The following is a 21,966-nucleotide window of genomic DNA, read 5'->3' as shown; positions in this document are numbered from 1 at the left end:
CAGGTTTGGTTTTATTTGCTTTGCTCCTAGTCGGAAGTCCAATTTGAAGAATATTACCTGTGAAAACTTTGATGCATACGTGATTGCTAATGAAGATCTTCTGTTAAAAGTTGGTTCCTCTGAGAAATATGTCATATAATTAATAAAGGTTATAAGGTAATAATTTTATTTATTTATTTATTTATTTGATTTTTATCCCGCCCATCTGGTCTGGTCGACCACTCTGTGTACAATTGGCTGTTTAATTTTTTTTGGTATATTGAAAAAAAGCCTCCACTGAATTTATTTTTATTTTTTACCATTAGTCTTTCTTGGTCAGGTCACTAAAAGACATTTATTGGCAGCTATTGTAATAAAATTGTATTGATTGTGGGATTAATCCGGAACGATTCAAATGAAATATTTCATACATCCTCCTCTGTCCTCTTTTTTGTCTTTCTATGTCCTCCTCTTGGGACCCATGCCTAGCCAGACCCCATCATCGAGAGCGCCCCACGGATGGGCTGGGGGAAGGAACCTGGCTTGTTGTTTTCATTAGCTGGAGACGCCTCTGACCTACACTAAGACAATGTCTACACAGCCTTTTAAATCTGAATACATTCTTAACAGGTCCTCTTCTTTTTCTTCGTCGGTACATAATCTGGAAATGAGAGAAAGAAAGCAGTCATCATCATCCAAAAAGTCAGCAGCAGACCGTGAAGAAGAAATGAAGAACTGCTACCCGGACAAGGTCAAGGAAACTCAATCATTTTGCTGAAGCCAGGACTCAAAGGCTGGCCTAGATCAGACCCAAAGGGCATCTAGTTCACACAGTGACCCCCCAGATGCCCAGAGGAAACTCACAAGCACGGCACGAAGACAACAGCCATCCTCAAAGCTGATCCCCAGTCTACTGGATGACTCTAACATCTCAAAGTGGAGAAGGGTGTTAAATAAGTGGAAGAGGAAGTTCACTGTGTCACATCTCCCTTTGGAAAGGACACCCAGTGACACATTAGACCAGAAGTGTGAAGAGAGGGTTGACTTTGCATCACTTCTTCAATCCGAGATGTCAAATCTCCCACACCTTTCTGGCTCTTTCGTCACTCACGGGTTGGAATCCTATGGCACTTGACATAGGAGAAAGTGACGCCTTCAGATGTTCCCAGGGACTGCCAGCCAGCCAGTCCTCATCGGGCACCTGATTGTGCAATGGACAGTGCCACTGGTCGCATGGCTGCAAAGCTGCTGGCGGGGTTGGACTTCTGCCTTGGCCTGACATGTGGCAACTCTTGGAGCAACGACAAGTTACGAAGGTGCAGCCATGCAACAGGATTTTGGTCAGTGAGTAAAAAGGAATTTGATGTGTTTTAAATCCTTATATACCAGTGCTATATTCTGCTAGTTTGGCAAGAAGTATACAACACTCATATTGAGGGGTGTGCATGTGCCTTTGCTTAAGTTTCAGGCTGCTTTGCAATGTACCTGCCTTGCAAGGCAAGGCTCTAGAGGTATACAAAGCGACTTGGATGCCCTGCTATCTGTAGCTGCTTTTACAGGACACATTTTTCCCAGTGGGACACAGAAAACTGTTGCCATTGTCATTATGTTTTTAACGCAAACTTTTCTAGTTCATCTAACAAATCAGAACAATGTATATTTCCAAACATAAATCAGAACAGTCAAGAATTTCTCCACCATGCAGAAAAACGGAAAAGGCAATAAGACGACAGCCGTATGTTTTTAATTTATTTATTGTATTTATTGCATTTATATCCCGCCTGTCTAGTCGAACGACCACTCTAGGCGGCTAGATTTTAAGCATCCTTCCTTACAAAGGCAGAGGATTAACGAGTATGGTTTTTTACACACTTACTTGAGCAAATGTGGAATAAGGCCTAGATTGGATGTCAGCTAACGCTGGCTCTTCCAGCTCCCTGGAAAGAAAATATGACAAGCGTCATCTCTATGTGGCTTAGTTTTGGATTGCTATCTGTTTTTAAATCCACTGGACTGAATTATCCATATTGTGTGAGAAAAAAACATTAATCCTTTATTTCAAAGTGCAACTATCATATGTCATATTCATAATTTTCTACAAACTTACTTTAAGGGCTTCCCCAGCCAGATCTTTGACCAGAGGACAAAGGCCATCCTCGGACTCAAGGGAAAGGGTGCTTCAGCCGAGACGAGCAAGAACCGCATAGGCAGACGACAGGATCGCTACAGGGCCCAGACCGTTGGGTTCCAACGATGGTTATGGGACCCACTCTAGGAAGAAAATTCCATTTTTATTCAGAGGACATCCTGAACCTCCTAGTGATGGGCTCTATAGAGCTAAACCATGAATCGTATGAAGGAGGAGCAGCACAAGATACCCTTCCTGCCAGACTCTATTGTACAGTCTATTGGCTCAGTCTCTTCTTTTCAAATGAACTTTCCCTTCAATTCAAGCACTGTCATATTTCCTTACCTCTGGCTCTTGCAAAGAACCTTCATTTTCATTGCTCGCTTCTTCATGCCTAGCTGCCGAAGAGGGCTCCTGGAAGAACATTCAGGATTTCACCATGAAAAAATAAATAAATAAAATGAGACCTCGCTCATGTCCCACTAAGACATTCAGTGTCATACTAGGATATACCTGCCCCTTCTCGCTCCTCCAGTCCACTTGAAACCCTCTTCTGGTGGGCTTTCCCATCCCGCTGCTCCAGGTCTGAAGGACACACTGGAGGTTGTAAGGGAGAGGAAACCCCCTCCCCTGATTTTGCTGGTGGAAACAGCTCCGTCAGCAGAACAGCAACACTGGATCTGCCTACCGTGTGCAACTGACACAACTGAATTGTGAGTGAAGACACTGAGACTATCCAGCGGCTGTGCCCACAGACCCTTACAGAGGAACCTTTTTGGCCCATGCCACGCAGGAATAAGTAACATCCGGATGTCTCCCCAAAGGTCTGCAGATCTGCCTTTTTCAGGTTCTCGCAATCCAATCTAGTGCATCGTGTGTTCAGAAACTTCTCATTATATTCTGACTCACAAGGCATACCTAGGTAGCCACTGCCAATAGTGTCGAAATACTATAAAAAGTTAAAATCAATCTCCAAACCAACACATTCCTTCACCTTAATTCATCAGGAATTCCGAAGCATTTCTGATGCATGAATCAAGTAGCTTCCTGTTCTCCCATTCGTTCTCCATGATAAAGTATTAGAATCATAGAGTTGTAGAGCTGGAAGAGACTCAAGGAATATCTCGTCTAACAGTTAAGTCCAGTTAAGTCCACTGGGGTAAGAAAATGGGAACCTGATAGGATTTATTTATTTACAGGTATTTATTGGATTTCTATACTTTAATTAGATTTTTACCCCGCCCCCCCCCCAGACAAAGTCTACTCGGGGCAGCTTACATACATAATAAAACATCGAAAATAGCAAATATCATAAAAATAATTTAAAACATAGTTTTAACACTTAATTTAAAGCATTGCCAAGACGAAATAATTAAACTACAAAGAATAAAGATCAGTTATTGACTGAAGGGAAGGCCTGCCTGAAGAGCCAAGTTTTTAAATGGCTTTTAAAAACACCCAGCGAGGGTGCCAGATGAATTTCTGTTGGGAGACTGTTCCATAACTGAGGGGCCACTGCCGAGAAGGCCCAGTTTCTTGTTCTTTCTTTCTGAGCCTCTCTCGGCATTAGGCCCCACAGTCGACCCTGCTGGCTATGTCGGGTGATTCAGGTAGCTCTAGGTGGCAGAAGATGATTTACCAAGTATCGAGGTCCAAAACCATTTAGGGCTTTGTATGTCATCATTAGCACTTTGAAGTCAATGCGGAAATGAAGGGGCAGCCAATGCAAAGCAGCCGGGGGGGGAGATATGCTGATATTTCCTCACCCCACTAAGAAGCCTGGCTGCCGCATTCTGCACCATCAATCTCAAAGGCAGCCCCACGTACAGTGTGTTACAATGGTCTAGTCTTGAGATTACGAGCGCATGGATTAGAGTAGTGAGGGCCCCCCATCAAGATACAGTCACAGCTGGGCAATCTGCCATAGATGGAAATAGGCAGAGTGGGCCACGGACGCCACCTGGGTTTCCATGGTAAGCGCTGGGTCCAGGTGTATCCCCAAGCTGCGATCCTCGCTCTTTGTGATGAGAGTCATCCCCCCAAAAGAAAGGGAGTCACCCAAACCGCTAATGGAGGGACCATCCACCCTCAGGACCTCCGTCTTGTCTGGGTTCAGCCTCAGCCCATTCAGCTGCATCCATTGCAGTACAGTCTCCAGGCAGCGCTGAAGGGACAGAACGGCATCCACTGAAGTAGGTGAAAAGGAGATGTAGAGCTGTGTGTCATCAGCATACTGGTGGCACAATGCCCCACACCCCCTGATGATCCCACCCAACTGCCTCATATAGATATTAAACAGCCTTGGGCAGATGATCAACCCCTGTGGGACCCCACAATTGAGGCTCCATGGGACCGAAACATTCTCCCCAAGCTGTACTCTCTGGGGACGGTCCTCCAAGAAGGATCAGAGCCAGGCAAGCACCAGGCCACCGATTCCCAACTCGGAGAGCCTCCCCAGGAGGATACCAAGGTCGACAGTATCAAAGGTGGCTGAGATATCGAGGAGGACCAACAAGGACATATTGCCCCTGTCGGCCTCCCTCAACAGGTCATCCAACAGTGCGATCAGTGCCATTTCTGTGCCATAACGCGGCCTGAAGCCCGACTGAAATGGGTCCAGAGTGTTGGTTTTGTCCAAAAGCATCTGAAGTTGGTCTGCCACCACCCTCTCCACCACTTTGCTAAGGAAAGAAACATTGGCGACAGGCCTATAATTTCTAACATCATCCGCCAACAAATTTGGTTTCTTCCTAATGGGCCTAATGAGTGTCTCCTTGAGGGCAAGATGAATCTTGTGTCACGTTCCCGGGGGTTACAACAGCTGAAGTCCAATAAACCAGTCCAAGGTCAGGAATACCAAGAATGCAACGCCAATATCCATTTACCAAACCAACTCACAGAACGTAGTCCAGGGTCAGAGTCCAGAGTCAGGAACATGGTTCAAGGTTGTAGGAGCTTGGGTGGAAGCCAGAGGGTTTGACTCATTGCTTCCACAGAGATTCTAGCTGACTAGGAGCTGTTTTATAGTAAAAACAGCTCCTTGAGCTGCTGGAAACCTTTCCATCCTGTCAATACTCAGGGCTAGTTGAACGGATGTTTCTGTGGACAGCCTTCGAGCGATCCTCTGACCTTTTTGCCCTTAATCTTCCCCGAAGCCTGGCCTGAAGTTTGTCTGGAGGCAATTCAGGTATTTCTGATTGCTGAGCATTCTCCTCAGCTTCAGTTAACCCTTCTGGTTCCAGGTCTTCAGCTGCACTCATGACACCTTGCCCTCTTGGAGAAACCCATTAATTATTGCTGTGGTCCATTTCGTTGTTACAGGCCTGGCTGCTTTGATTAGCGAGGCCAGGCAAGGGTCAAAGGAGGGTCAAAGGAGGAGATGGTGGCCTGACAGCGATCAAGCGCTTTGTCCACCAAATCAGGCATCACAGGCTGAAAGATATCAAGAATAACCGGGCAAGGCGGAGCGCTGGACATCTCTGCTCAATCCACTGTATTTAAAAAAGGGGAGAGGTCATGGCGGATGGCCTCCACTTTTGATTTTAAAAATGCTGCAAATTGGTCAGGTGAGATATTAGTGGGAGGCCCATCACCCAGACCAATTCTGGATAGATTGCGAACTATATGGAAAATTTCCGCCTGCTGATTGGAAGCTTTGCTTATCCGCTCAGTGAAGTGTGATCGTCTGGCAGCCCTTACCTTAGCCAGGTAATGGTTAGTTGTGATCCTGACAGCTTTCTTATTGTAATCCGTCGGTTCCTCTCTCCAGATGCACTCTAGCTAGGATTAATAAGAAATGTTGGTAGATATTACAAAAAGGTTGTCAGATAACCAGTATTAAATGTTATTATATAGCAAATCAATTGAGATATATTTCAGGTATTATAACCAACAATAAGGATTTAATATGAAAATGTTTAGAAATTCATGGAAGGGAGGGAATTTTGGATAACTTCCTTTTTCAAAGAAAACCCAAAAATTATGAAAACTTAGCTTTGAGTATTTAGCCTCTGGGTTCAGAATGCTCGGACATTAGGAGTCCCTGTGGCTTCTGAGCCTGCAGTCTCCACCTCCAATGAGGTGTGTCCCAATCGGTTTGTAGAGCATCAGCTGACGTCAGTTCCAGGGACGCAGGTTGTGGGGTGTTGCAGCTGGGCTCCCCCCTCCTGTCTACCCCTCCAAGGTTGGCTGGGGGGGAGAAAGGTGGGGGGGTGGAGAGGGGGAGGGGAAAAGGGGCAGAGGCTGCCTAGCTGGAGGGCAGCCAAAGGGGACTGGGTCCGAACTCCCTGCCAACCCATCTTCTCCACCCTCCAAGCCCCATTCCTCTGGGGCCCTTCCTATCCCCCCCACCCCCTTCACCCACCCACTCATTGCAGCCTCCTCCTCCTCCTCCTCCTACCAAAAAGCCCCCAGTTGGGGTTTTCCAGGAATTTCTCCCAAGCTTTGGAATAAAAGGGTTTTTTGGGGGGGTCATGCTCAGATTTTGGCTGGAGAAGGTGGGGGGAGGGAGAGTCGAGCCTGAGTGGACTCACCGAGAAAAACACACAAACACACACAGGTACACAAAGGGGGCCCGGGTGCCTTGCTTGGGGGGGTCCTACCTGCCCCTTCGGAGTATCGAGATCTCAGCCCCATCCTGAGTTCCCATCTCTCTTCACACACACACACACACACACACACACACACACACACACTTACACAAACACACACAAGCCGCACTAAAGATTCCCCTCCCCCCAGGATGGGAGAAGGGATGAGGTGGGGGTGGGGGCTATATTTCTCCCCTTTCGTGGGATATCTTTCTAGGGACACCCCCCACTGCTCACTCCTCTCCCCCCAGTTATCACCCACTTCCGTCAGGATCCTCAGGCAAAGTTCCCGTGGAGGGGGTGGGGGCATAGGAGGGGCCCCAGAGAAATGGGGCTTGGAGGTGGGGAGAATATAGGGGGTTGGCTAGAAGCGAGGGGGGCTAGATCCAGGCCCCTTAGTCTGCCCTCCGGCCAGGCGGCCTCTGCCTCTTTCTCCCTCACCCCCCTCCAGCCAGCGCTGGAGGGGTAGATCCTGCCGGCCAGTTCCTCTGCTCCCCCCCAAGAAAGGAGATCTCTGCTGGAAAGTTTTCTCCTGGCTGCCCAGGAAGAGCCCTTTCCGGGGGTTGGGTCCCAAAGGCCCCCTCCAGGGCCAGCCCGTTTCCCAAAGGCCGGCTCCTCGTTTCCAAAGACGAACCACCTCTCCGGCGGCCTCTGATTTTGGAGGCTCCTCTTGACAGACGGACGGAGGGGGCTTTGGGAAGGGTCAGAAGAAGGCTCGTCCCTCCTATATGGAGGGCTGGAGAAAATAAAAAAAGAAATGCAACCCAGAAAGAGTCCCTCCTCACAGGGATCATTTCAGCCTTTGCATCTGGGGGTGGGTGGGAGGCAGGTCTTTTGTAAAGCCAATGGCTCTGAAGCATCCATTCCAGAACAACCCAGTTATCACGATAGGGGGGGGAGCCAGCCGCAAGACCCCACCACCTGCATCTTTCGCAGCTTGTGCGACAGTTGTGAGTCAAGTCGGAGGGAAACGTAGGAGTGGGTAGGTTGGAAGATAGCTGGGAATGTGGATGATGATGATGATACTGCATTTCTATGCCACCCATCTGGAAGCCAAAGCTGAACCTCAACGCCCCCCCCCCCGCTCTTCCCACCCACAGCAATGGGGGCAGGAGAGACCCTGGGGAGAGGGCTTGCCCATTTTCTACACTAGGAAAAGTTTCTGTGTTTGTGTGTGTGTGTGTGTGTGTGTGTGTGTGTGTGTGTGTGTGTGTGTGTGTGTGTGTGTGTGTGTTTGTGTGTGGTTTGCTGCTGCTGATTTTGGGTTCAAAAATATTCTCAGGAAATAGTCTGAATCTCCTCTTGGTTTCCCCATTTCCTGCATATCTCATACTGTAGATGTTGTTGTTTAGTCATTAAGTTGTGTCCGACTCTTCGTGACCCCATGGACCAGAGCACGCCACAGGTCCTCCTGTCTTCCACTGCCTCCCGGAGTTGGGTCAGATTCATGTTGGTAGTTGTTGTGGGTTTTTCGGGCTCTTTGGCCCTGTTCTGAAGGTGGTTCTTCCTAACGTTTCGCCGGTCTCTGTGACCAGCATCAAAACTCTTTGCTCTGGTGGAACAACAAACATGCAAAAGTATTTACACTTTAAAAAGAAATATATACAAAATGAAAAAGCACAATTTGGCTGTAAGTGTGTTGTTAACAGACAGAAAATTTTCTTCTCTCCCAGTTGTTTGTAAAATCCATTGGTGGCTGTCACTGCTACACTGTTATTTTTCCGCTCTTCCAAGGACTTTCACCCGGCATCATGAAACCAAACACCTATGTTTCTCCATTCCTTTCTAATAACACTTTGTGTCAGATTTCTCCCAATATTTATATTCCTTTAATCTGCATAAGTTACCAAAACCAAATCTTCTCAAGGCTTAGATTTCCCAGCCTCTGAGAAACCCATTTGGCCCTGATCTTTGTGTCCTGTGTGATTCTTCCACACCTGTGTGGCGGCGAGACCATCACATATATGAGGCTGTTGGGTGGGGTCATCAGGGGGTGTGGAGCATTCTGTCATCAATATGCTGACGACACCCAGCTCTACATCTCTGTTTTACCAACTGCAGGTGATGCCATCCTGTCCCTCCAGCGCTGCCTGGAGGCCGTACTGCAATGGATGCGGGAGAACGGGTTGAGGCTGAAACCGGACAAGACGGAAGTCCTGAGGGTGCAGCCTTGTGGCTGGCGGTTTGGGTGACTCACTCTCGTTTGGGGGGGTGACCCTGGCCGCAAAGAGTGAGGTCCGCAGCTTGGGAGTACACCTGGACCCGACGCTTACCATGGAAACAGGTGGCATCGGTAGTCCGCACCGCCTTTTTTTCATCTTTGGCGGATTGCCCGGCTGCAACCTTACCTAGACATGGGGACGCTCACTACCTTAGTACATGCGCTCGTAATCTCTAGGTTAGACCACTGTAACACACTCTACGTGGGGCTGCCTTTGAAGCTGACGCAGAAGCTTCAGGTGGTGCAGAATGCAGCGGCCAGACTCCTTACTGGTGTGAGAAAATACCAACATATCTCTCCTACTCTAGCCATGCTGCACTGGCTGCCCATCCGTTTCCACATTGACTTCAAAGTGTTAATGCTTACATATAAGGCACTAAACAGTTTAGGACCTCGATACTTGGTGGAACGCCTGCTCCCACCTAGATCTACTCGGATCACCCGCACGAGCCAGGAGGTGAGGCTGAGGAGCCTAACACCGAGGGAGGCCCGGAAGGAAAGGACACGAAATCGGGTCTTCTCGGCGGTGGCTCCTCGCCTCTGGAATAACCTTCCTCCGGCAATTCGAGCAGTCCCTACGCTGGACACTTTCAAGAGTCAATTAAAAACATGGTTATACTTTCAGGCCTTCCCTTCTGTCAATATTTAACTCTTTTTTTCTTTTTCTTCTTTATTTGTTTCATTATTGTATGTGTTCTGATTGTTGTAATAGTCTTATGTTTTACTGTATATACCTTTTATTGGAAGCTGCCCAGAGTGGTCAACCAGACCAGATGGGCGGGATATAAATCAAATAAATGAATGAATGAATGAATGAATGAATGAATGAATGAATGAATGAATGAATGAATGAATGAATGAATGAATGAATAAATAAATAAATAAATAAATAAATAAATAAATAAATAAATAAATATATCGGGAATCCAGACTTCACACTTTGATTTCTCAGCCATGTTGTTATGTGCTCTAAGTAATGGGTGCCTCTCTCGCGCTTATTCGGTCAACTTTTATCCACGGAAGGAACCATGGAGTTTGTTGTTTCCCTGGGATCTTTCCTTTGCCCTAGCAGAGGTTTATCCAATTCAGGTATCAGGATGCAGACAAACAATGAAAAGAGAGTTCATTAAGGTAAAGAAAAAATTGTATTGTAGCCGTAGTCATACAGACAGAGTTGTCATACTTCACTCCATTGGTCATACACGATAAAGCATTCAATATCGGTCCATTTCCCATAGCACATATCCAGCATCATAAATCAGTCCTGCAGAGTAGCACCTTCGTCTCTCCTTGTTCAACCCGAAAAAAGTGCTCAGAGGCTCTTAATTTTATTGCCCCTAGTGGCCAATCAGAGATTAGCTTCTCCAGGGTTCTTTTCCAGCATTATTGTTTCCACAGCTGGGTTAAATCAAACTGGTCAGCTAGTTACTTACACAGCTGAATTAATTAATTGGACTCTTTCTTACAATTTTTTTACAAACTTTGATTTATTTACTGTATTTGTATTTATTTATTTGTTACATTTATAGCCCACCCATCTAGTCATGCCGACTACTCTGGGTGGGTAACAACATATCAAATTTAAATACAATTTAAAATCATAACAACATTTTACTAAGAGAGAAAAGATACCACAATAATCCAGATGGGAAAAAGGCACAGAGAACAAAATCAGGTGGTGGATGGAGGAAACGCTTGCTTAAACAGCCAGGTTTTCAGTTGGCGTTTGAAGATGCCCAGGGAAGGGGCCATATGGATCTCAGCAGGGAGGCCATTCCAAAGACGAGGAGCCACCGCCGAGAAGGCCCAGTTTCTTGTTTTTTCCTTCCGGGCGTCCCTCGGCGTTAGGCTCCTCAGCCTCACCTTCTGGCTAGATCGAGTGATACGGGTAGACCTAGGTGGCAGAAGGCGTTCCGACAGGTAACGAGGCCCTAGACCATTTAGGGCTTTATATGTAAGTGTTAAAACATTGAAATCTACTTGGAACTGAATGGGCAGCCAGTGCAAGGTGGCTAGAATGGGGGTAATATGTTGATATTTCTTTACCCCAGTAAGAAGTCTCACCGCCGCATTCTGCACCATCTGGAGTTTCCGCATAGATCTCAAAGGCAGCCCCACGTAGAGAGCATTACAGTGGTCTAATTTCGAGATTACGAGCGCATGGACCAGAGTGGTGAGCGACCCAACATCTAGATAGGGGTGCAGCTGGGCTCTCTGCCAGAGATTGAAATAAGCAGTGTGGACCACTGACGCTACCTGGGATTCCAAGGCAAGCACCTGGTCCAGATGGACCCCCAAGCTGCACACCTCACTCTTCGCGCTGAGAGTCACCCCCCCAAAAGAGAGGGAGTTTCCCTAACCGCTGATGCTAGGCTCGCCCACCCTCAGGACCTCCGTCTTGTCCGGGTTCAGCCTCAGCCCATTTCCCGGCATCCATTGCAGTACAGACCACAGGCAGCGCTGCAGGGACAGGATGGCATCCGCTGTAGATGGCAAAAAGGAGATGTAGAGCTGTGTGTTATCAGCATGTTGATGGCATGATGCTCCACACCCCCGATAGTAGTAGGTTAAGGGTAGCCTTCTTCAAACTCAAAATTTGACAGGTGCCCCACCCCTTTTTGGGTCCCTGTAGCGGAAGGGGAGGGACTTCCGGCGTCCAGGCTCAACCCAGGCCCATTCCGGCAGAAGGGGCGGGTCGTGCGGTGACGTCAGGGGCTGTGTAGGTCCCGTGGGCCTATAGGGGCCTTTTCCTAGAGTCCGGGGTCCCCCGTGACCCAAGGGTGGCCTGAGGATTGGTCCTCGAGGGGATTGTGACACCCCGCGGCCCTGTGGACCAATGGGGAGCAGTTCAAGGGGTTTGTCTAGAAAAGGGGGTGGTCATAGGACATGTCTCAGCTTGCCCTAGGCCCTGCAGGGTGGGAAAGTCCCAGGGGTTTGCTGAGAGGTTATAATCGTGGTTCGGGGCCCTTCTGCGCACTCTAGCGGCTCTTTGCAAAGGTCTTGTGGCCTTGGAGACATGGCGGAGTAGGAGATCCAAGCTCCCGAGGCATGCCAAAAGCTTGCGGGAAAGCCCAGGAGGCGTTTGCGTCCCAAAGGCTACTATTATGGGCCTGTGGGATTTTCCATGCCATTGTGTCCCTTAGGAACTTCTACAAGACTAAAGGATAGCCTTCCCGAAGACCCAGAAAAGTTAAGAAAAAAATGCAAGTCTGCAGAAGACGTATTTGTATTTACTGCAAAGCCGAAGCCGAAAAACACAAGAAAACTGGCTTGCACCCTGATGTGGGGTGATGATGAAGATGCTGAGTCTCAGTGCGTTGATGGCGAACAAGGGATAAAAAGAGATTTACAGAAGCCGCCGGGTTTTGCGGAGATTGACGATGGTCCTGAGCAGCAAATGTTGGCAGAGGCTCCAGACGAAGGTTTTGAGAGTGATAAAGAGCACCAAGGCTTTCTGGTAAGATCAGAAGAGTATCATTAAGGGTTCTGTTATAAGGGGTCTTAAAAGCATTAGTTATGGGCTATGTTAGGGATGGGCTTTAAGGTCTTTTAAACTTACTGAAATTATGTTTCATTCCCAAACACAGGATAAGGATTGGCATGTGGATGATGAGGATGATGTGCTTGATTGTGATTGTGGACACGGGCCAGCCAGACACCTGGAAGCTGCAGGTGTCATCCCTTCAAGAGAGAAACCGTCCTGAATGACTATATAACCTGCAAATATATCATGTATTGTGTGTGTGTGCTTCTACCTGTACCTTCTGCTGTATTGCGTGTGTTTCTACCTATACCTTCTGTAAAAGCTAAAATGTCTGCCCTGTATTTCTACTGGCACTGAGATTTAGATGTATGCTTTACAATATTCTTGTAATATACTGTCTTTTAATAAAGAGTCTTTATTGTACCATACATTGCTCATATATGTGCTAATGGCTGAGCTGGATGCACGGGGGAAATTACTGCACAATATCTATTATACACCCTCATCAGCGGGGAGTTTTGGAGGTCTGAAGCCTCTCTTTAGGGAGGCCAAAAAACAGGTCAAAACCTTGAAACTCGGAGATGTTTCTCGATGGCTGTCCGACCAGGATGCCTATACGTTGCATAGACCTGCTAGAATTCATTTTAAAAGAAATAAGACCGTGGTTTCCAAAGTAGATGTTCAATGGCAGGCAGATTTGGTTGATATGCAACAATATGCTCGGCACAACAAGGGTTGCAAGTATATTCTGGTCTGTATAGACATTCTTTCTAAGTACAGCTGGGTAAAAGCGCTCAAAGGCAAAACAGGCAAAGAAGTGGCCAGAGCCTTTGAAGCCATTTTCAAACAAGATGGAAGAAAACCTGACAAAATACAGACGGACTGTGGCGGTGAATTTCTAAACAGTCCTGTAAGCAGATTATTCAAGAAATATGGAATACAGCATTTTGTCACCAATAATGAGGTCAAAGCGGGGGTTGTTGAGAGGTTTAACAGAACATTAAAAACAAAAATGTGGAGGTATTTCACGGCTAATAACACCTACAGGTATGTGGATGTATTACCGCAGTTCCTTAAAAGTTATAATCATAGCCTTCATAGAACTATTAAATGTAGGCCTGTAGATGTGAATCATCACAATGATCTGATCGTCTGGAAAAGAGTCTATGAGCCCTCTGTTGGAACCAAAAAAGAAGTTCCAAAACTCAGAAAAGGGGACCGTGTGAGGGTTTCTAAAAGGAAGGTGTATTTGATAAGGGCTATGAACAGAATTTCACCACCGAGATATTTATTGTGGATCGGGTTGTCAAAGGTACAGAGAGACATGTATATCAGCTAACGGATTATGATGGGGATGCCATAATCGGGACTTTCTATCCTGAAGAACTGCAGAAGGTCAATGACCGGGAAGACCGACTGTACAGAATTGAAAAGATTTTGGGCACAAAAGGCCGAGGTCGAAGAAAGCTCCACTTAGTGAAGTGGCTAGGTTGGCCTAGCAAGTTTAACAGTTGGGTGTCTGCCTCAGAGGTTTCTGAGGTCGTATAGGGGACAGAGAAGCAAAATGGGAGATTATGGTTTTTACATCACACTACCCAGCAACGCCTGTAAGAAGGTTTTTCCTCAAAATACAAATGCCAGCTTTACGACAATGTTGCCCAAGCCCTTAGATTTGATTGGTGTTTGGGAAGTTGGTCTAGCAGAGATACAGTATCCTCGGAGCTGGTACACACTCCTGAAAAATACCCCGTTTTCAATTTCTAAGGGTACAAATAAATGGACCTTTCAGTTACACAGGGGCTGTTACAAGGACATTCCTGATCTTCTGAACAACATGAATGACACTATAAAACAAGCTATAGATCTTCAAGAAACGTGGTTGACCTACGACCCCGTCATGGGAAAAGTTAGATTCACAGGACCTGAAAATTACTTATTTTCAGCGGGTGCTGAGTTAGCCCACATTTTGGGGGCCCCTCCGTGAAAAATGCCCGTCAGAAAAATACCTCATGCTGCAGACTTTACCGGGGGATTCAGCTCCTTGTATGTCTATACAGATATCATCGAGCACCAAATCGTGGGAGACCATGCCGTACCTCTGTTACGCTGCATCCCCGTCAAGGGAGAAACCTACAAATGTGTTACAATTACCTACGACAAGCCGCATTACGTGTTGATGAGCAAGAACCACATCAACACAATAACCATTGAAATAAAGACGGATCAGAACCAACCCGTGCCATTCACTCTGGGGAAAGTTGTTGTGCGGTTGCATATACGTCTCAGAAAAGGCTGTGTTTAGGAAGAGAACAGAAGGACGCTAAAATGGTGGTGTTGAAAGACTACGGTGATGTCAATGTTTATAGGGTGTACTATAAGGCCCAGGCAGGGCGTGGCCTCCCTGGTTTTCACGGATCTGTAAACATGTACGGGGCAGGACTGGGCGGCATTTTTCGTGGATTGTTCCGAAAGGCCGTCCCCCTCTTGAGGAGAGGCTTTGAGTTTATTAAGCCCCACATTAAGACGGCCGTGCATAATATCGCCGGAGATGTCGCAAGTCATGTTATGAAAAAAGTGAGACCCCAAGAAGGCTCAGGACTCACATACATGAAAAGAAGGGGTGGAGTTAAACGAAAAGTGGGTCATCTACGCCTAGGTCCACCTAAACGGTTAAACAGCGGATTGCCTCTGACGTTTTTTAAAATAAATATATACAAAGTTTAAAAGCATTTTTTTTATTCAAATGGTTTTTTAAACAAAGAGAAAATTTTGTTCTCATCCAGTGGTGTGTAAAATCCATTGCTGGCTTTCACTGCCTCAGTTATCTTTCTGTTCTTCCAAGGACTTTCATCAAGCATCAGTTCCATTGTCTGTTGTTCTCCATGAAACCAAACATCTATGATTCTCCATTTCTTTCTTACAACACTTTGTGTAGAGATCTTTCCCAATATTCATATCTCTTTGTTCTGCATACGGCAGAAAAACTAAATCTTCCCAAGGCTTGGGTTTTCCAGTCTCCGAGAAGCTCAGATGTTAAGGATCAAAGGATTTGGTCGCCTCCGACCTAGTGCAGTCCAGGGGCCGAAGAGATCAGAGCTTGAAAAACCAAAATTTCCACTCCTTCCAACAATCTCTGCCATTACAAAACACTACATTTTTGAGGGTAAATCCTTAGAAAACAAAGGACAGCTTCTCTCTCTTCATTACTTCTTTTCTTTCATCAGTTAGCCTTAGAACATCCATCCCTTTCTCTATTTATACTAATTTTGTAAAAGCTTCTATTGCACAATATATGCCTATTTTCATTTTTTTTAGCACAAGGTTCCACGTCTATTTTGTGATATCTTTTAATTAACGATGGAAGTACAAAACATCAGAAGTGCCACTTCACAATGAACTGCACTTATCTTTTCTCTCTGTTTTGCATAACGTCATTTTGTTGTTTATTCTTCCCAGTGGAAATCAGCACAAAATTGAATGAGCTCCTTCTGCCTTCTTATCAGGAGCTCTGAATAAAACTCTTTCCACATTCCATAAATTTCTACGGTTTCTCCGCACTGTGAGTTCTTTGATGTGACCTAAGGTGACCACTCTGACTGAAGCTCTTTCCACATTCTATGCATTTATGTGGTTTCTCCCCAGTGTGAGTCCTTTGATGTAACCTAAGGACACCACTCTGACTAAAGCTCTTTCCACATTCCATGCATTTATGTGGTTTCTCCCCAGTGTGGGTCCTTTGATGTAACTTAAGGTCACCACTCTGACTAAAGCTCTTTCCACATTCCATGCATTTATGTGGTTTCTCCCCAGTGTGGGTCCTTTGATGTAACCTAAGGTTACCACTGTGACTAAAGCTCTTTCCACATTCCATGCATTTATGTGGTTTCTCCCCAGTGTGGGTCCTTTGATGTAACCTAAGGTTATCACTCTGACTAAAGCTCTTTCCACATTCCATGCATTTATGTGGTTTCTCCCCAGTGTGGATCCTTTGATGTAGCCTAAGGTGACCACTGCGACTAAAGCTCTTTCCACATTCCACGCATTTATGTGGCTTCTCCCCAGTGTGGATCCTTTGATGTAGCCTAAGGTGACCACTGCGACTAAAGCTCTTTCCACATTCCATGCATTTATGTGGTTTCTCCCCAGTGTGGGTCCTTTGATGTGACCTAAGCTGACCACTTGAAACAAAGCAATTTCCACATTCCATGCATTTATGCGGTTTCTCCCCAGTGTGGGTCCTTTGATGTAACCCAAGGTGACTACTGTGACTAAAGCTTTTTCCACATTCCATGCATTTATGTGGTTTCTCCCCAGTGTGGGTCCTTTGATGTAACCTAAGGGTGCTACTGTGACTAAAGCTTTTTCCACATTGCATGCATTTATGTGGTTTCTCCCCAGTGTGGGTCCTTTGATGTAACCTAAGCTGACCACTCTGACTAAAGCTCTTTCCACATTCCATGCATTTATGTGGTTTCTCCCCAGTGTGGATCCTTTGATGTAGCCGAAGGTGACCACTGCGACTAAAGCTCTTTCCACATTCCACGCATTTATGTGGCTTCTCCCCAGTGTGGATCCTTTGATGTAGCCTAAGGTGACCACTGCAACTAAAGGTCTTTCCACATTCCATGCATTTATGTGGTTTCTCCCCAGTGTGGGTCCTTTGATGTGAATGCAGATTTCTTCTCTCGCTGAGACCCTTTTCACATTCCATGTTTTTGTATGATTTCTTCCCAGGGTGAGTTCTTTAATCTGAACTAGCGGCACTGCTCTGAAGCTGTCTCCACACTTCAGGCATTTAAGCTGTTTCTCCTTAAGCTCATGGGTTTTTCCTAAGCTTTTCTTCCCAGCTTCACACTTGACTCTTTTCAGGGACAGAAGATTAGGCTCTGTATAATTCTGGTCGTCGTGTTTGTTATCTGATAGAGAAAAAAAGATGTATTGAGAATATAGCAGAGAGCAGAATCTAACTGGAGGTTAAACCAAAGAGTTTGCTCTGTCTTTGACTCCTTTTAAAGGCATATGTATCCTGAAAGCTTTACTGGCAACATTTGAAAAATTAGCCGTATTATGAAAACATCATGGACTCCCCTTGCCTGAATTGATACTTCCCAAAGGGCCAGTGATGGGAAAATATAGTTGATTAATATTAACCACTATCCAAAATAATTTTAATCATGGGCCATCAAGTCAATTCTGACTGATGTCAACCCTTTTTTGGGGGGTTTCTAGGTAGAGAATACTCAAAAGTCGTTCCCCATTTCCTGCTTCTGGGACCTTGCAGTTTCCCGGTGGCCACACAGGCTGACCTTACCCGTGGGAGACACAGCAGGGAACCTCTGGTTCTGCAACCAGATATTTAAACCACTGACCTATCCAACCAGCTTACTCAGAAATACAAGGAGAGGGTATGATTAGAATTGAGGTTTTACTGGAAAAGTTCCATGGTTTGCTTGCAAATTTCCTGCACTGTATAGTACTTAATTTAAAGCCATTGCAAGTCCATAAATGTATTGATAATGGTGAACACATGAAAGGAGAAAGGGAAGGAAGAGTTGGAGAACCTGGATTAATAAAAAGCCACTGTTGGCCCACATTTAGCTTGCGATCTACAACAATTCCCAGATCCCTCTCGCTCGTAGTTTTTCTGAGCCAAGTATCCCCCATCTTGTAAGTGTGCAATTGGTTTCTTTTTCCAAGGTGCAGGACTTTGCACTTAACTGTGGCCAGGTAGGATCTGGCCAAAAAGAGGGGGGGATATTATTAAATATAGCTGTGAGGATTTATGGGTTAGGGGTGTTTTTTTAAAGGAAAATTGTTAAAGTTTGAGGATTTGTTACTATTGGGTGTTGCTTTGCTGGGGTATGTCGTCAGAGTATGGGACCAAATGGAGATGTGATGCTAAAATGGAATGGTTTAAAGTCTTGATAAATAAAGAAAAATGTTAATGGATGAAGAGGAACATAAGTTAAACCCTACCAAGGATGAAAGAAGGTACAGTGGTGCCCTGCTATATGACGACCTCGTGGAACAATGAAACCGCAGGACGGTGACTTTTTTGCAATCGCTATAGCGATCGCAAAATGATGCTTCCAATGGTTTTTTTCCGCTGGATGTAGAATAGTTCCGTGCTTCGCGAACTGTTTGTTCACAAGACGATGATTTTATGACATCGCAAAATGGCTTCCAGCTGTTTTTCGACCCATGCTTTGGAAGACAGCTATTAAAAACAACTGATTGGTGCTCAGAAAATGGCTCCTCTATGGAGGATCTTCACTGGATGATGAGGTAATTTCCCCATTGGAAAACTTTAACTGGTTTTCAATGCATTCCAATGGGGATTTTTTTTGCATGACGATTTCGCTGTACAGCGGTTTCAGTGGAATGCATTATCGGTGTCTCGCGGGGCACCATTGTATAATATTACAATATGACATAAACTGATAAATAGAACTGACATGCAAGATATTTGGAGAGATGTGAAAGGAGATGTAAATAATTTTACTTTTTATTCATCAGCATATAAAAGTTATTTTAGGAGAGATTATATATGTATGCATCTCGTGATTGTGATTTAGAGTTTTTAAAACAGACATAGGGTTAATAAAAGTAGCAGATCACACATTGGTGAATATGGATTTTAAGGGTACATGTGATTATAAAGAAGCTAGGAGGTGGAGGTTACGCACAGGAATTTTATGTCAAAATATTCGTATAGATCAGGTCACTGAGAAATACAGTAAAAGTAGGTTTTCAACATACTCACATAGGAATGGTTGTTTGACAATCAATCAATCAATCAATCAATCAATCAATCAATCAATCAATCAATCAATCAATCAATCAATCAATCAATCAATAGGAAAGCCGTAGAAACCAACTGCGTGTAGGTCAGCCAAAACCCTGAAGCTGATTCACTGGGAAGGTTTGAGGCTGCTGTAGCCACGGGCAGGTGCCTGGGACTGTAGGGGCGGAAGCTGATATAAAAGCAGGGCATGCAGATCATTCATTGCTGCACCTTTGCTTAAGGGTGTTCAGGCTGACAGTGGGATCCTGAGCAAAAAAGTCATTATATGTTCTGTACACACTGTTATGCTGAAGTTAAGCTATTTAAATTAGATGTTTAAATACAAAGTATTTTTATATTTATGTTTGCCTGTCATAGGTTTTTGCATCCAGAGAGAAAGACAAAGCACGGAGTTTCTGTCAGCTCTCTTCTCATTCCCTCCAGAGGGGCAACATCTACGCATCCACCAAGGCCACTGTTTGTGTCCACATATCAAAAGTGTTCTTGACATTTTACAACATAAACATATATTAGAGAAAACGGAGAAAGATATGACGGAAATATGGAAGATAATTCGTAAGAGAGGGTAGTAAGGAAAGCCTAATTTGATGTACTATGAAATGTGTAACAAAGGGTTGCTAGCCAAAATTATTTTTTCTTTAGGATGAAACCAATAAAGAAAGATTTGAAAGACTGGCAAAACATAATTAACAAATTTTGAAATGGTGATGAAAAAGCAAGGATTAATAAAAAGTACTGGTATTGATATCAGAAACTAGGAGGAGTAGGTTGACCAAGGAGTGGGGAACTAGCACCTCATGGGATTTGGAGTCTCTCCCTCTCCTAATGCAACCTAAATAGCACTGGCCTTTTTTGCAGCTACATCACACTGTTGGCTCATCCTCAACATGTGATCTAAGACGATTCCAAGGTCCTTCTCGCTCCTAGTACTGCTGAGCAAGGTATCCCCCATCTTGTAACGGTGTGAAATAGCAGGGGAAACCATGGATCCCAGAGACACTCCAGAGGCCAAGAGGTCAAGGAGTGGAGCAGGACTTACCCCGCAACCACTACCGTTCACAGAGCGACGTCCCACAGGGGAAAATCCCAGAAGCTGACAGTCCGACAGTCCACCGCTTCTCTCCCAAAGCCAAGGCAAAGGTCAGGGCTGTTTTTCAGCAAGTGTGGATGGCAGGGAGCAGAAGAGAGGGTGTCCTGCACAGACCATCTTCACTGCTCCCAGTCCTGCTGTCAGTATTCAGGCTGCCCTTTCTTATGGGGAGCCTGGCAACTTTTTCTCCTGCTGGCAACACATTGGACCTTTTTTTTTTTTTTCTAATCGTGGCTACAGAAGCACAATATCCCACATTCAGACTGTCAGGTTATATAAAATAAGCCGAAGAAAACAGAACCTGAATTTTACAGCCATGAACACTCGGTACAGAGACCATGTACACAGTGTCAGCAGGTGTGCCCGACAAGGACACAGGAATACACAATTTAAGGGTGAAGATGATGTCAGGTCTCTGACCACCAACTGGACAGTGTGGGATAGTCTATATGGCCACTGGGTCATGACTTCTTTCTCTTGGTTCATGGAGAGGGTTGTGGACTGTTATGCTGTTGCTGCTGTACATAAATGTCAATAGACTTAGTTGCTAGAAGTCTAGTCTCCCTGCCTGATTTTCTTGACTGGGGGGACTGGAACAAAGAGTTTTGGCAACAGGAGCTGCAAAAAAACTGCACCACTCTGACATAAGCACTACTGATGCTGATGAAGAGTTCTGGAGGTCTCCAAAGCTTGCACACCAGGCTGGAATTTCATAGTTGGCCCTAATGAAGGAAAGCTCACCCACCCGACCACCAGCCCCCATGTGCACAGAACAGACATCCTCAGCCTTTGCTTTTTCATTTACTTTCTTCCCAGACATACCAGGGTAAAGATCACTTGGAATTTTCAAGATGTATTTAAAATGAATTTGGATAGGTTGAGAAAAAAGAGAATTTTTTAAAAAAAACATTAATTTTTTTCTGGTTAGGCATTATTATTATTATTATTATTATTATTATTATTATTATTATTATTATTATTATTATTATTATTATTATTATTATTATTATTATTATTGCCAGGTAGGTGGGGCTCGTCAGCCCTGGAAGGCAGCCCATCTAGGAGAAGGAAAACTCCAAATCTAAACCTCCACTGCCTTGTGGCTATATCCACTTATGGAAAGGGCTTCAGGAGAGAACCTCGAGGCAAAATCCGGAGCTGGAGTCCCGGAGGCAGTTTGTGTCATCCTGCCAACTCCTGCGACGTCACTGGAACCAGTTGTACTGGCTCTTGCCTTTCCACTGGACTACTTCAGCGACGTGGAGAGGGGGGGATTTGCTGCTTGGGTAACAGCCTGTCCTCCATATTATTTTACCCAGGCTTCGTGCTCTGGAGAGGACACTCCAGCTTCGCATACAGCGTCGAAACAACACGGGAAGTAGCAGTTACCGGTTATAAGTCTCTGCTCAATTGGCGTAGAGCAGGACGCCAGGGGCTACTTCCGACAGTGGGAGAGGTTATTGCACCTCACTAGGTAGATACCGCCCACCTTAAGCTGGGCAGCCCCAAGCCAGTAAGGTGCTACCTCGCCACAGTCTGTTAACCTCACAGGGTGCGTGGGGTTTAGGGTGAAACCCGACAAGCAGATCGACAACCGTGCACCATGCAACAATCATAAGAAAACTTCTGCCCTAAAGCTGGGGAACCTGGAATGTACGGACAATGACCCC

General features: G+C 45.5%; 1 protein-coding gene and 1 long non-coding RNA gene across 5 annotated transcripts in view; one reads left to right on the top strand and one right to left on the bottom strand.

Moving 5' to 3' along the window:
• Positions 1-160: 160 nt before the first annotated feature.
• The window catches only part of LOC140702926 (uncharacterized), a 35,824-nt gene continuing 14,018 nt past the window's right edge, over positions 161-21,966 (bottom strand). For 2 of the 4 annotated variants that reach the window (XR_013539550.1, XR_013539548.1), the window contains 5 exons: positions 5,807-5,887; positions 2,453-2,521; positions 2,087-2,250; positions 1,856-1,916; positions 161-640 (listed from right to left, as the gene is read on the bottom strand). Coding sequence is in view for 1 of the 4 variants with exons in the window: in XM_072984838.2 (XP_072840939.2) it covers positions 15,943-17,112 (1,170 nt within the window). In the remaining 3 variants the exon portion in view is untranslated. Of the gene's footprint in view, positions 641-1,855; positions 1,917-2,086; positions 2,251-2,452; positions 2,522-5,806; positions 5,888-15,120; positions 17,318-21,966 lie in introns of those variants that run through there. The other 2 variants (XR_013539549.1, XM_072984838.2) reach the window with 2 other exon arrangements.
• LOC144585094 (uncharacterized) lies at positions 640-12,829 on the top strand. Its single transcript, XR_013539585.1, has 3 exons — positions 640-1,319; positions 2,093-2,931; positions 12,505-12,829. It is a non-coding gene; the product is annotated as an uncharacterized LOC144585094 (long non-coding RNA).

The sequence above is a fragment of the Pogona vitticeps genome, chromosome Z (genome assembly GCF_051106095.1).
Source record: "Pogona vitticeps strain Pit_001003342236 chromosome Z, PviZW2.1, whole genome shotgun sequence".
Lineage (NCBI taxonomy): Eukaryota > Metazoa > Chordata > Lepidosauria > Squamata > Agamidae > Pogona > Pogona vitticeps.
The sequence above is the reverse complement of the archived record's forward strand: the minus strand, read 5'-3'. Positions and strand labels throughout refer to the sequence as shown.